The following is a 14,607-nucleotide window of genomic DNA, read 5'->3' on the forward strand; positions in this document are numbered from 1 at the left end:
TGGGTGTAGGAACTAAGGTGTTGAGTATTATTCTGTGTAGCAGAGAAATTTTTTTTTTTTTAATGGAAATTGCAGCTTTAGGAACAGAGATGAGAGGGTGGTAGGGAGCTTTCTCCCTAAACAACACTTTTCTGATGAAGCAGAAAAGTGTTGTTTAGGGAGCAACGCTCTTTTTCCTCTTTGGAGGAGTTTGTAGCTCATCAATTCCCTTCTCTCCCTTTACTGTGTGAGTGCACCTGTCTGTGGCATACTGATCCCTCTCTGAAGGTGTGTTTGCTTTTCAGCATTGCCACTTTACCCTTCCTGCAGGGTTTCGCCGGAAGGAATTCCGTGGCAAGCTTGCAATCGCTATCACAGCAAACTTCATCAATCGCAACACCACAGCTGAAGCCAAAGTAGAAGAGATCAGCGGCGTGGCCTTCATCTTCAACCAGAAGTTCTTCCAGGATCTCCGAGATGCCACAGGTTTGCCAGCACTTGACAGATTTACAGTGAAATATAAACTCTTTTTTATAATTACTATTTTGCAGCCCAGATTTGTGTGTTTAACCCAGAAACAAACATCTTGTGCAAGGCAGTCAGTGCTGCCTATGAAAAATGACTTCCCTATTTTTGTATAGTGTAGCCGTTCTGCTGTACAAAGCAGATGTATGTCACTTTGATTCAGAAGTGGAGAATTTATGGTTTTCAGGAAATCAAAGCCCTAAATGGGAAGAGGTCATGAATCCAGAGTTTTGTTTTTGCACTCCACGTCTGAATGCAAACCTTAGAGTGACGATAAATGGATTTTTTAAAAGAGGTAGCTTTATGCAGGTGAAATGTGCTGTGGTTTTGTTGACAGTTCAGATTTTAAAGTCACTCAGAGCATGGAAGAAAGTTTCTTGGCATATTCTCTTTCTAATCATGCAGTTTCAATTTACTTTCTTCTGGTAGAACTTCTGTTGCACATAACTCCTAACTTGTTCCTTCATTACCGTGTCTTTTGTTCTGTCATAAGGCATTGACTTGGAGAACATTGTCTACTACAAGGATGATACACACTACTTTGTCATGACTGCCAAAAAGCAGAGCTTGCTGGATAAAGGAGTGATACGGCATGTGGGTATTAATTTCTCCTGTATTCTCTGTAAGCTGAAATTGTGGTGATAATTTACTTTTGGTAAGGTGAAAGTAGGAAAATGTGCTTGTCCTCCATCACATAATGTTTTTCTACAGTTGTTACTTTAGACCATGAATGTAATTGTGTTCTAAAAGGCAGTTAATGCCCTTCTGAAGTATTTTAAATCCTCAGACAAGTGTTACAAAACCTGTCCTTTTCAAATTTGTCTCCTTTTGTAGATTTGGGAGTTGTGCTCATGCTAAGATAAAATATTCTGAAGGAACATTTAATAGCTTAGTTGAGCTTCTCTTATTTTATGGGAATGAAAAATGCTCAAATGTTTCTTAGCCCTTTCACAGTCAGCAATGCAAGCAGGACTCATTACTGTTTGCAATAAAAGATCTATAGATTTTTGTCACAGTCATATTTTCTGAAAAATCCCTTCACCCAGGATTTTCTTCTGGGAAGCTGAGAAGCCTCAGAGAAAAAGGGAAACAAATTCTTATCTCATTTCCTTCTCCTGTGTTGTGCCACATGTGGAATGTGTTTGGAGATTGTTTACCCACAGGTGATTGTTTCGTTGAATTTCTGGTGTGTTTTCACTCATTGGTCAATCAGGGCCAAGCTGTGTTGGGACTCTGAAGAGAGTCACGAGTTTTCATTATTATCTTTTTAGCCTTCTGTAAGTATCCTTTCTGTATTCTTTAGTATGGTTTAGTATAGCATTCTTTAATATAATATAAATTAGCTTTCTGAGAGCATGGAGTCAGATTCATCATTCCTTCTTGCCATGAGGCATCCTGCAAATACAGTAGATTTTCTCCTGGAAGTAGTAACACAGGAATGAAAGAAATTAGCAAGCAAATTTGTATGAGTAGATTTCTCAGAATTTTAATGCCAGCTACAATATATACCAATCTTAAAACAAGCTTGTGGATTTGACCACGGCGCTTTAACTGCGCTGGTTTTGGCAGGACCATGCTGACACGGAGGTCTTGCTGTCCCGGGAGAACGTGGACCAGGAGGCTTTGCTGAACTACGCCAGGGAGGCAGCAGATTTCTCCACTAACCAGCAGCTGCCCTCGCTGGACTTTGCCATCAACCACTACGGGCAGCCCGACGTGGCCATGTTTGACTTCACGTGCATGTACGCCTCCGAGAACGCCGCCCTGGTGCGCGAGCAGAACGGCCACCAGCTCCTCGTGGCACTGGTCGGGGACAGCCTGCTGGAGGTTCGTGGTCAGCCTTGAATGAGCACAAACCGCTGAGATCCATGCTGCCTGACAGAGAGGCGCTCTAAGGAAAGCTGCTGTTTGTTATAGAAGAAAGTGGGAGGTTGGAAGGAAGGGTGGGAGTGTTGGGAAAACAGAATTTTTAGCATGGTAATGATTGCGCTTAAGAAAATGTGTGCAGAGCTTTTTCTGAAGTTCTGTCTGTTCCATCTGCTTCTTGTTGACTCTGTAGAGAACCCACTGTAGGCCTGCTAGTAGTTAGCATTTTGTAGTTGGTTTAAAAAGTGCTGTCTTGAAGAGAAGCTGTTAAGGCACCCCAGGCTATGAATTACTGTTGGAAATAGAAGAGCACTGGCTTTGGGAGAGCTCTTGAGCTGTTCACTGTACATCTGGTTTCCTCTAGCCCAGTGGGAGTGGAACTTGAAGCTAATTACTGTGTTATAATTTCCCAGCACATTACTGCCTGAATATGTACTTGATACTTCTTTAACATTTTCCCTAAGTGATGCTTTTCCTTTCTCTGCTTTTTTTTTCCCTTGGTAACCTGTAATATCAGCCGTTTTGGCCAATGGGAACTGGAATAGCCAGGGGATTTTTGGCTGCAATGGACTCTGCTTGGATGGTACGAAGTTGGTCGCTCGGAGCCAGTCCTTTGGAAGTCCTTGCAGAGAGGTAATGGAGAAAGTGAATACATTTACAGTTCTAATCCAATCCTCCAACATCTCATCATTCATTACAGTTTCTTTTAGTACAAATATGTAGACAGAATGAGAGATACAGACTCTCACTGTTTTTAGTGAATGCATGAGGGTATAATTCAGTTAAAGAAAAAAATTTCAAGGGAGTTGATAAACTGAAGTATATGGATGAGTAAGAAATGTTGCTATTCCTGGTCCTAGTTTTAAAAGATTAGATGAGGAATCTTTTTTTAGGTGCTTATTGACATTGCACGGACAAATTGAGCCTGACTGTCACCAGCCCTTCAATGGCAAACCAGATGAAGATGTAGATGCATTTAAAGTACCAGATACAAAAGTTCTTGCTGTCTCCTATTATCTTGTGAATACTTTTTATTATTTCCTTGTAAGGAAGCTGTGACTTGCTGTCTTTCATGTTGTCCTTGGTCACTTTGTTTCATGTAAGCCAAACAGCATCTTGTCTCTTTTGAAGTATTGAGTTCTTGATGTGTTAATCAGCTTTGCCCCAGTGTGGTTTTGGTGACTCAAGGGGCTCTCTTGGAGATCAGAACTCGGGTAATTAGAAGACAGTGTGAGTAAAAGCAACAGTTTCTAGGTCCTATTTTAAACTTCAGCAACTGCAGTTTCTGACCATCAGGAACCACAGTATAATTTCTAAAATTGCACAATGGCACAGTTCATACTTAAAATTCCATTAGTTTGAATTTAAAAAAACAGTGAGGGAAAATAATGTTGCTGTTGAAGCCAGACTTCATCACCTTTCCATTAGCCACTTCAGACAGCAGTAAGATCTTCCCTGGGCTTTCTCTTCCACATATTGAACAGACCCAGTTCTCCTGGCCTCTCCTCACAGGGCAAATGCTCCAGTCTCCTTGGTGGCCCCTCTTCCTGAGCCCTTCCTGTATCTCAGTGCCTTTATTGTACTGGGCAGCCCCTTCAGTTTCACTTAGTGTATTGTTCTCTTCTGTCCTTTGGAATTCTGAAGTTGTATTAAAGTGCAGATTTTAATATGGTTATGCTGGCTGTTAGCTATGCAGTGTCAGAAGTGGTTACATTTCTGATTTGAATGTTTATCTCTCCAGAGTTTACTTAGCCATAGTAGTAGTGATACATCTCTTAAAAAAAAACAAAAACAGAACAAAACCTCAAACCAGCCAAAACAAACCAAAAACCCCAAACCACCACAAAGCTTAAACAAAACAGATGAACCAAAACAAAACCCCAAACTTTTTTTTTGTGTTATTTTCCCAAGGGAAAGCATTTATAGGCTGCTGCCTCAGACCACCCCAGAGAACGTGAGTAAAAACTTCAGCCACTACAGCATTGATCCTGCCACCCGATATCCCAATATCAACGTCAACTTCCTGAGGCCACAGCAGGTAAGTCACAAATGGTGCTCCTGAGTGCTTGCAATCTGCAGTGGCTTCCCTCAGGTGAAGCTGTGCCAGTGTTTTGGGGGCAGAGAGTGATGTGTGTGTAGCATGGAAGCAGTGAAAGGCACTTGCATCAGTCAAAAGTAAACTTCTGTACTTGAACAAATTCCCTTTTAGGAATGTTTGATTTTGATAATTTTAACTGTGATATAATGATACAGGAAACCTATAAATTTGTGTTTTCTATGTCTGCATGTGCATTTTCTTTGTAATAATCCAGTCTAGCAGTCTGTCATTGCAATTTGGTATCCATTCAGCAGCAGCAGTCAGCTGGACTGTTCAGCACTGATGAGCTGATGCTTGCTGTTGTGAGGTTCTTGGGATAGGATTTTTGCTACCTACATGTACTTATCTTCTTTTTTGTACCTTGGGATGTCTCCTTATTGTCTTCTGGTTATTTCTGTGTGTCTGGGGTGCATGGCATGTTGATGATCTTAAATGTTTTTGTGTGCCATTTTAGGTACGCCACTTGTATAATACAGGAGACTTGAAAGACATTCACCTGGAGATAGAGAACTTTGTGAACTCCAGGACACCAAAGCTGACTCGAAATGGTAGGCCTGGCTGCTGTCCTATTCCTTTTGCTATTCTGGAGCTGGATCAGTGCAGGAACTAGAGAGCAGCAGGGCTGTAGGGTATTATTTAACCATTCTCTTCATTTAGAAAAGGTATCCAGTAATTGTTTTGTCAACAGTCTGAGCTTACAAATTTTCAAGTTTCCATTAGCATGGGAATTTATTTTTGTTTGCCTAATTTCCCTTGCTTTATAATGCTGTTAATTTTCGAAGCACATTTGTTTGTATAGGCAGTTCTTTTCACTTCCTTTATCTCTTACATTGTCCTTGCTTGAAGTGCAGAAGCCTGGACTGAGTTCACTCTAACAGTAGACTCAGAACTCTTGCAAATGTATCAGAATGTATTGCTTGTGCAGTCTTGCATGTTCCTGCTTTCCTTTTCTTTGTCTCATCTCTCAACTAAATGAGACCTCACTTTGCCTGCATTATTCTGAGAGCTAGATGCCTTGTGATAAGCATTTCAGTAGCTGTCTTCTTGTCTCTACCCTGAGGGCTATGTCAGACTTTGCCCTTTGCATGCCCAGATAGTGTTTTGGGATTCCTAGAGTGGCTCTTTGCTGCTAAGCCTCCCTTTCACTGCTGAAGAGCTGTGTAGTCTCTGCTGTTTGCCCTGCAGCCATGTCCCTTTAGGCTGCAATCTCATCAGATCTTCTGGTAAGACAAGGTCAGCATAGGTCAGTGCTTTTAAAGGAAAGTTTTCAAGGGAGAAGAAGTAGTTACAGAAGTACATTTGTCTGTTCTTCCACTAGAAATGGTATATCTGGGCTTTAGAGAACATTGCTACTGTATGTCCTTTTGATCATATTTAACAAGCCTTTGCAGCTGTTTTATATTTCCTGGGGCTCTTTTACAATAGCTAGGGTGAAAAGTCTGGCAAGTTACAACTTAGATAATTAGTTTTCAGCAAATTAAAAAATACTTTCTTGGATCTAAAATAGATATTAATAGTATTTTTGAAAAAAAATAAGAATCCAGTCCTCCATTACCCATTGCAGAAGGAACTTTTTTTTTATATTAAGGTTTTGCTTGTTGATTCATGGGGGTTTGTGTTGTACTTAGAATTTGAGCTGTTGTTCATTTCTGTCTTGAAATGTGGTTTTTTTTTTGTTTTTTTTGTTTTTTTGTTTTTTTTTTTTTACAGAGTCTGTAGCTCGCTCTAGTAAATTGCTCAGTTGGTGCCAGAGGCAGACTGATGGATATGCTGGTGTTAATGTGACAGATCTGACAATGTCATGGAAAAGTGGCTTAGCTTTGTGTGCCATTATCCACAGATACCGTCCAGACCTAATGTGAGTAACTGGCTGCTTCAAATCACTGGGAGGAGCAGGAAATTAGTGGTGTTTGGAACTAATAATATGGAGTTGGAGGCAGTGCATTTGAGACTTATGAAGAAATAGATTGAAATGAATTCAATTAAACTTGATAGAAACCAACATCCAGTGATTCAGTGGCAGAGTGGAAGGTCATGATAGCTTGATGAATTTGAAAATAATGTGTGGTCATTTTCCCTTCTGGATGATTTGGCAGAATTAAGCTTCAAATTGGAACTGACTGGAAAGCATTATTGACTGACAAATTTTATGTGTGAAATGAGTAAGGAACAGTTCATAGCTTCAGTTAAATCTCTTGTGAACAAGTCTCTGCATGGTCCTTTATTTCCTGTTTAACAAAGCAGCTCTTCCTAAAGACTAAGGCTGCTCTTTCTAAAATAGTGACCCCCAGCCTAAATGAAGAGGTTGTTACTGTTTGCACACTGACTTGGTGATTGGGTGAATGGCAAAGGTGTCCTCTTCAGGGATATATTGGGTAAAACAGTGCCCAGATTCTGGAATGAGAAAACACTGGCTGCAAAAAGTGATGATAGCATAGATTCTGGTACTTTAATCTGAAATGTCTCCAATTCCCCAAAGAGACATCAGAAAAAGTAAATTCTAGAGCTGTACTTGAAGACATAATCCACTGTAAAACATACTGAAAAAATGTGGAGTTATTCCAATCCATATGCACTGAATTACTTCTGTGTTAGTGTACTTAAGTAAACATGAACTACACTGTTTAATAGCTTTATAGCTTGTGGGGAGTTCAAACAGCTTTTAAAATGCTTTATGTAACTCTCTACAAGCTATAGTTTTTTATATAGTTATACAAGTTTTGGAAAAAGACAGCAGGACAAAAATATGGATCATTCAGGAGAAGATGGAACACAAAGACAAGATTTAATTTAGTTCCAGGTGCACAGAATATTTTATGTAGAAGGCACTGTACAGTCTTCCAGTAGAGGAGGAAGTGGAGATGTATTTCAGAGAATGATGCTTTTTAAGAAGAAAAGTCTAGGTGTTTAACAGCAGCAAACAAATTTTAAAAGCATATATTTGAGCTGAAGTTCACTGTAGTTAAGTAGCATCAACTTTGCCATGTTGGTGGCAAATAAAATTAAGATTTCAAGTGAAAAAAAAGATGGATGTCTGAGTTCTTTCAGAAGACTGGTTTCTGCTTGGTTCAGTGCAAGGCCTCTTTTTGCCCTTTGCAGAGACTTTGACTCCTTGGATGAGCACGATGTGGAGAAGAACAACCAACTGGCCTTTGACATCGCTGAGAAAGAGTTTGGGATCTCTCCCATTATGACTGGAAAGGAAATGGCATCTGTTGGAGAGCCAGATAAGCTGTCCATGGTGATGTACCTCACACAGTTCTATGAGATGTTCAAAGACACCATCCCCTCTAGTGGTAAGCAGTTTGGGGCACTTCTGTGGGATTTAAAGACTGCTCCAGGGTGAATGTGTGTGCTTCAGTCACCTTCATACTGCTTCTGCATGGGCACATTGAGTGGTTGCTCACTGTAGCTTTACATTACAAAATGTTGACTTGTTACTGGTGCTGATAAAAACCATGTTAGCAGCAGCAGGAGCAAAATAAGGAGTTAATATACAATAGTGTCCTCAAAAGTTCACTTCAGCACTACTAGATAAATTTTCTGCTTTCTTACTATTGTTTGTCTTAACTAATGTGCCTTGCTAGTTGTTGAACAAGTAATTTCAAAACATCAGCTGAGTTCTATACCTATTTATCATCTGTGAATGGTGAGACTAAATTCAGGCCATCTTTGGAACAAAACATCTTTGATCAGAACTGAAAGATGTAATTACCTAACCCAAATCAATATGTCCAGCTTTTAAATATTGATAATGTTGTTACAGCTCTTTATTACTGGTGATCTTAATTCACATGTGTCTCTCTGGCAAGGGGAAAAAATTGGGTTTAATAGCCTTTTAAAAATATAGTATGTATAATGTGTTATTTCTAAAATTCTGTACTCTTTTTAAGAATACTGATGCTCATGTTCCTTAAAGCATGTTCTTTAAATATAAAAGTAAATAGAGTAAACACAGGTGGTTATAAACCCTGAAAGAACTGCTTTGGGCAAAATGAAAAAGCAGAATAGATGAGAAAGGTATTAATTCTAGACATTAGTAATTTTGTGCAAAATTTAGAAATCGCGAGAATTTCTGAGAACTTAAGAAAAAGACTGCTATGTTAAAAAGAATCAGTGTGTCCTTCAGTTGAGTATTTAATAACAGCACCACAGAAGAAAACTTCATGGCATTCCCTTGCTGTGCCTGTTGTCACTAACAGATAGCCTGGAGCTGAATGCAGAGGAAAAGGCTGCCCTGATTGCCAGTACCAAGTCTCCCATCTCCTTCCTCAGCAAACTGGGACAAAGCATCTCTCGGAAGCGCACTCCCAAGGTAAGCAGGCACAGCCCTGGGGGCACTTGGTCAGCCATGGTGCTAAAAATGCAGGTGTGAGTGTTTGTTAGTTTGCTAGAGACCATGTGCTCACCAGCTCTTGCTATGGGACAATGCATGTCATTTATGACTACAAAATTACATCTGTAGTATGTACTCTCAGAGGTGTATTTCATCCTTAAAAGCTTAGCCTTGTGGTAGTATTTGGGCATTTATTTTCTCTTGGAACTTAGCTAGTTGCTCAGTTTTTGATGATTTGAAAGCGTTGAAGAATTGTCCAGTTGAAGGTTACAATCCCCTAAGGAGTATCTAGGAAAACACCTCTTTTCTTAAACAAATGGAGAATGAGCACAGGTAATTAAATAAGCTTTGCAACTAAACTGATTAAGAGTACTGATGACACTTATCTCAGCCCAGAGAGGTATGAGCGTTATTTTTGTTTTCTTTCCCCTATTCCTTCTGTTTTCAGGACAAAAAAGAAAAGGAACTGGATGGTGCAGGAAAGAGGAGAAAAACCAGCCAATCTGAGGATGTAAGTATTACAGTGAGAGGTGTCAGGGAGCAAAATAAATGGTAGGTACATTTTTCCCCACTTCAGTTCTTTCATTTTTTTAATATTCAGGCCAGGATTATATAGGATTTTTTAGATAAAATTTAATTCTTCTTCAGAGGTTACACTTTAATGGTATCTTTAGTGCTAATATTTTATTAATGTTTATTAAAGAATACTACATAATACTACTATAAAAATACTACAAGTGAATAATACTACAAGTGAAATGTTACAGTTCCCTGATATTCTGTTTTTATTGCAAATTGCTATGGTTTGATGAGGACATCAACACTCAAAACTTCTCAATGAAGTTTTGTGGTATTGTCAGAAGCTTGATGCATATTTAAAATTTAACTTTGGTTTATGCAAAATCCAAACATTTCCAGTATGCCCACAAGGCTGTTTTTCAAATTCAGTGTTTGTAGCCAAATGGGTACAGGTGAATTAAAATTCAGTGCTCTGGGTTTGTTGTTTGAAGATGAGCTTTGGTTTATGTCAAGGGCTTCACAGGGGTGTTTCAGCTGAGGTCTTTTTGGTAGGTATCAAATAAGATTGAAAAGATCAGTAAAGTTTAACAGAACATTTGATGACTTGCCAAAGGAAATTAAAATCTGAGCTTTCAAGTGAGGCTGAGAGATTTGTTATCTCTAGTGTAAGAGACTTTTCACAGCAAAGGGATAGAAAGGAGAAGGTGATCTGGTTGTATCTTGTTAAATTTGATGGCACTGATTGTTAGGAGGACCTCCCACGAAGCTACAGAGAGGAAAGGCCCACACTGGTGAGTGCCCTGACAGAGAGGAGAATTGATGCTGCCATTGGGAACCAGAACAAAGTCAAGTCCATGGCAACCCAGCTGCTGGCCAAGTTTGAAGAGAATGCACCAGTGCCGTCCTCACACTTACGAAGACAGGTAGGATATGGATAATAAACCCCTTTGTTTTGGAATTGAAGAGGAAAACCATGGGTGATAGCATGCATTCCTCAAGATTTGGTGCTAGTGTTGCTTTTCTACTTCAAAGGCTCTCCTAAAGAAGAGTGAAGTTTACCCAAAGCTTAAATTTTACTAGTACAGGGTGGAGAAGACCAGCAATTGAGTTTCTTTTATAACTACTATTGCTCTTTAAAAGCTTTCCAGGAATGTTCTCCTTATGCTGTTTAAGAACAACCATTTGATTTCTGATTTGAACATTTTCATATCAGGTTACATCTGTTTGTTCTTGTGAACTGTGATTAAGCTTTGTACGTGTGTATGTGCAGCAGATAAATGCCTGGGAGTTTCTTGGCAATCAGGATGTTAGTGTCATTCCAAGTGAGGCTCATTTGTTCTCCAGGATGGTATCTGGGCTGCTGCACTGCAGGCTAGCTGTCTTTGAAGTTAGATTGAGTCACTTGAAGCTGCTGCTGGCAGTGCAGTGTCAGCAGGATGAGGCTCAGTGTGGTTTAAGTGCCAGAGTCCTTGCTCTGCTGCATGAGTCCATCCCCACAGCTGGTGCCAAGCTCTGTGCCATGGCCACATCGTGAGTGGGACCTGACCTGGCTGCTTGAAAGCCAGCTCAAGTTTGTCTCTGCCACCCTACATATCAGCATTTGTAGTGTAACATAATCAGAATGGCCATGTCTATCCACACCATAAAATGTTTCTTCAGCTGCTACACATTGGCTGGCATACTCAGCCAATGATTTGAAGAAACAATTAAATGAAAGGAAAGGTCCAAAAATATGTGAAATTTCTCATTTTTGATTATTTTTTTTCCTTTTAATATTTTACTTGCTAAAGGAATTCCCCCTACCCTATATTTTTTTCTTAAATGTTTGTCTGTCTTAATCTGTATTCCATTCCTATGGCTTTCTTTGAGTTTCCTTCACTATTTTATCTTTCCTCCTTGATCCCACCTTCCCTACAACCTGCATGCAGCCACCTGTCCTGCCTTACCAAGAGCGTGTCCACAGCCAGTCATCCAGCAGACGAGAGCAGGGCCGGCTTGCCCCCATACCCCAGTGGAAACAGGTAAAGAAAACTCATTCTCACTACATTGCACCTCCTCACCCAGCACCACCCATCACTGTTGTGCTTTTAAGCCAGTTCTTTTCCAGCACCTTGTCTGAGTCTGTTATTTTAAATAATTTCCAGTGAATAAAGTCAACATTGCCCTTTGGTGATGATGTATGGTTTAATGTTTCAAAAATATTTAATCCAATTTTCCCTGCCTTCTTGTGATAGTTTCAACTTACCAAGACTTTCATGGATGTTGCAGCAGAAATTTTTGCCATAGAATTTCTAGATTCTTCTATTAGAAATTAGGGAAACAGTGTAACCAATTATGGAAACTTATGAGGTAAAAAGATCTTATCATCTATGATATTGAAGCTCTTCCTTTATATAAATAGTAAAATTGGTTATCAGTTTTGCTAGTCCTATGTGAAATCTTAGGTATTCTGTAGTTGCAGGAGATTTTCCTGTGGTTTCCCTTTCTTTAATGCAGCTTTCCTTGCCAGCTTCTCACACTTGTTTCTTTGCATACTCCTGTGTTGCTGTGAATTCAGTACATTTTAGGTTTTCTTCTACAGAATAGGGACCAACAGCAGAAAAATCAGCGGGTATTAAATTTTATTTTCTCTCCAATGTTTCGGGCCATTGTCATTGCTGCTGTTTTTCTTTCAGCCATGTGCTTTCCAAAACTAAGACTTCTGTAATCTTTTTAGGCATTTTATGATACTTACCTCACTGGCTTCATCTATGATGCCTCATCTATGAACCACCTCACTGGTTTCTCTGTGCAAATGGCCTCCTCATGTTTCTGAGAGAGCTCAGAGGTATTTTGCTGACAGCCATAATTTGGAGAAACATCTACTTCTCTCTGGCTGTAGTTTAATCAGTGTACTTTGGAGTCAAGAGGAAGAAGATGACACTGCTTTGGAAATTCACTGTTCTTGATGAATATGGATTCATGGTGATCTTTGTGTCTGAGACATTCAGCACAATTAATTCTGCATGTCATGACTGGTGCCCTGATCTAGAAGATTTCTTTTCAAGGAAGAAGACCTAAGTCCAGAGAAATTATTGTCAGGATGCTTTGCTTTCCTGACTCAGTGTTTGTTCTTCTATCTTTTGTCTCATCAAAATCTTCTTTATAGGCTAATGAACATTTTGAGATGGATTCACATAATTCATGATTAAGGCAAATTTTATTTCTCAAGAATACTTATTAAGGCAGAAAAAAACCCTGAAGCAAAAAAGCTGTACAATATTAAGTGAGTTGATGAGCACTCCTTGTATTACCTCCTAGAAAAAGAAAAACTGGATTTCACTGGCTGTCTTTCTGTTTTAGCACTTGGAAAATGCCACATTCCTGCACCCTTGAGATTTCTATTTGAATTTGTTCCTGAAAGTTTATGAAGGCTTTATAATTAAGCCTTTATAGTGAAACACAAAAGTTCTTATTGTCATTCTTTTGTCATTGATAGAAAAAAAAGGACAAAGTTTTATTTCCTGTTTTTATTGAGGATTTTTCTCCTCACCAGGGAGCATTTTTTTGGGTTTCTTTGTTCTTTTGTTTATACCTGCACTACATAACTCAAAAGAAATTTTTAAAGAGGAAGGAAAAAATCCTTCTCCTCTTCCTATACAGACATGCTATCAACATCAAGGAAGAAGTGTAGGGCATATCTCTGAAAAATCTTTCTGCAACAATTTTACTTTCAGAGGATTTAAATTATTTTTTTCAACACTGGCAGTGATTGCCCTGTGTGGATGATTTCCCTCTCCGTATTACGCATGGAGATGATCTTTCCTTGATTAGTTCTGCTGCATCAACAGAAGATGATTGATTCCTGGGTCCAGATGTCTTGCAGGATTTGCAGTGCGTTTGTAATGAAGAAGTATAAAACTGGGTCTCAAGGATGCCAAATCTGCAGGATGCAGAAGGACCAAAGCCTCACTGACAGGGTTCCTGTTCCAAAGGTTCCTCACTGTGTTTCTGGGGAAGGGGAGAATACGGGTTACCTTTATTCAAAAGCCATGGATGCACAGAGCCATTTATTCTTGTCTGAGCAGAGACAGCTGAAACCACTGAGCCAAGCAGCCAGCTTTGCCAAGCCTGGACTGAAATCCCCTCCTGCAGGAAGTTGTTGCTGGAGCAGTACCTCAGCTGGCTGCTGAGATTTCTGGTTCTGATTGCTTTGGCAGGCAGAACCTGATAGTTGTGAGACTGCACCTTTTGATGGTGCTGGACTGGCCTTCTGTGGTGACATTGGTCACTCTGGCTTGTAGCTCATCCCTGGGTGACAGACTGCCAACAGAGAAGTGCTGCTGAATACCAGGACCTGTCATGAATCACAGAATGACCAGGTTGGAAGAGACCTTCAAGATCATTGAGTCCAACCCAGCCCCAACACCTCAAGTGAACCCTGGCACCAGTGCCAGATCCAGGCTTTGTTAAACACATCCAGGGATGGTGACTCCCCCACCTCCCTGGGCAGGCCATTCCAGAGCTTTATCACTGCTCATGCTCTAAAGGATTACTATTGCTTCTGACAATTCTTTAGGGATGATATATGTTTGCTAGAAAAAACTGTTCACGAAGCTTGTGGAAAGGTTTCTCTTTTGGCACAGGTGTTGAAGTTCAGGAGCAGAAACTTCTGCTACTGACTGAATATATCACATAGCAATTACCTTCTAGGGGAGAGTGCTTTGTAGAGGAGCAAAGCAGCTCCTAAGGGGGCAAAGGGGAGGTGTTGGGTGTTACTGAGAGAAACCACAGGTTGCTTAATGTTCTTACTAGCTGGCAAAATGAAGTTGAGATCCTCTCTTTGGGAGAAGGGCAGTTATATGATTGACAGGTTTGGTTCTTCCTGTCTTTTGGAAACTGCATGGAAGAGGAAAGTATATTGCAAAAGCATATGAGTGGTTGCAAGGAAGAGGGTTGCAAAGGAAGTGGTGTGGGTTGGACCCACAGTTCTGAAGAGAAATTGGCATCTGCCTTGGGGTATTGCCTCCTGGTGTCTGTCAGGTGGAGATCCTTAGCTGTACTTGCTTACCAGTTTAAATCTAAAATCTTGTTTTACCCTTGCATTAAGATATTAAGTGAGCAGTTTCCTTGAGCTTGTAATGCAGGATACCTCTGGATGTTGTATAGGTGAGGTAGAGGTATCTTGCTAAGAGAGAATTCCTAGAATGAGTGAAATCCTGGCAGAATCTGTTCTGAAGCAGTTTTTACCGTCATCACAAGACCTTTAATGCTGTCTCTCTTGGAAAGGCAATGCCTACTTGTA

The 14,607-nt window shown here is 40.0% G+C and overlaps 1 protein-coding gene across 9 annotated transcripts in view; it reads left to right on the top strand.

Annotated features, from left to right (window-relative positions):
* Positions 1-14,607, top strand: part of MICAL3 (microtubule associated monooxygenase, calponin and LIM domain containing 3) — a 157,364-nt gene that overhangs the window by 62,038 nt on the left and 80,719 nt on the right. For 7 of the 9 annotated variants that reach the window (XM_054282140.1, XM_054282135.1, XM_054282134.1 and 4 more), the window contains exons 6-17: positions 310-465; positions 998-1,098; positions 2,074-2,331; positions 2,888-3,003; positions 4,282-4,408; positions 4,923-5,016; positions 6,179-6,326; positions 7,568-7,764; positions 8,671-8,783; positions 9,253-9,315; positions 10,073-10,246; positions 11,252-11,344. In XM_054282140.1, coding sequence (XP_054138115.1) covers positions 310-465; positions 998-1,098; positions 2,074-2,331; positions 2,888-3,003; positions 4,282-4,408; positions 4,923-5,016; positions 6,179-6,326; positions 7,568-7,764; positions 8,671-8,783; positions 9,253-9,315; positions 10,073-10,246; positions 11,252-11,344 — 1,640 coding nt within the window. The remainder of the gene's footprint in view (positions 1-309; positions 466-997; positions 1,099-2,073; positions 2,332-2,887; positions 3,004-4,281; positions 4,409-4,922; positions 5,017-6,178; positions 6,327-7,567; positions 7,765-8,670; positions 8,784-9,252; positions 9,316-10,072; positions 10,247-11,251; positions 11,345-14,607) is intronic. The other 2 variants (XM_054282138.1, XM_054282141.1) reach the window with 1 other exon arrangement.

Source organism: Melozone crissalis, unplaced genomic scaffold, assembly GCF_028551555.1.
Source record: "Melozone crissalis strain CALT ecotype California unplaced genomic scaffold, PUWL_Pcris_2 ptg000033l_1, whole genome shotgun sequence".
In the NCBI taxonomy this organism is placed as follows: Eukaryota; Metazoa; Chordata; class Aves; order Passeriformes; family Passerellidae; genus Melozone; species Melozone crissalis.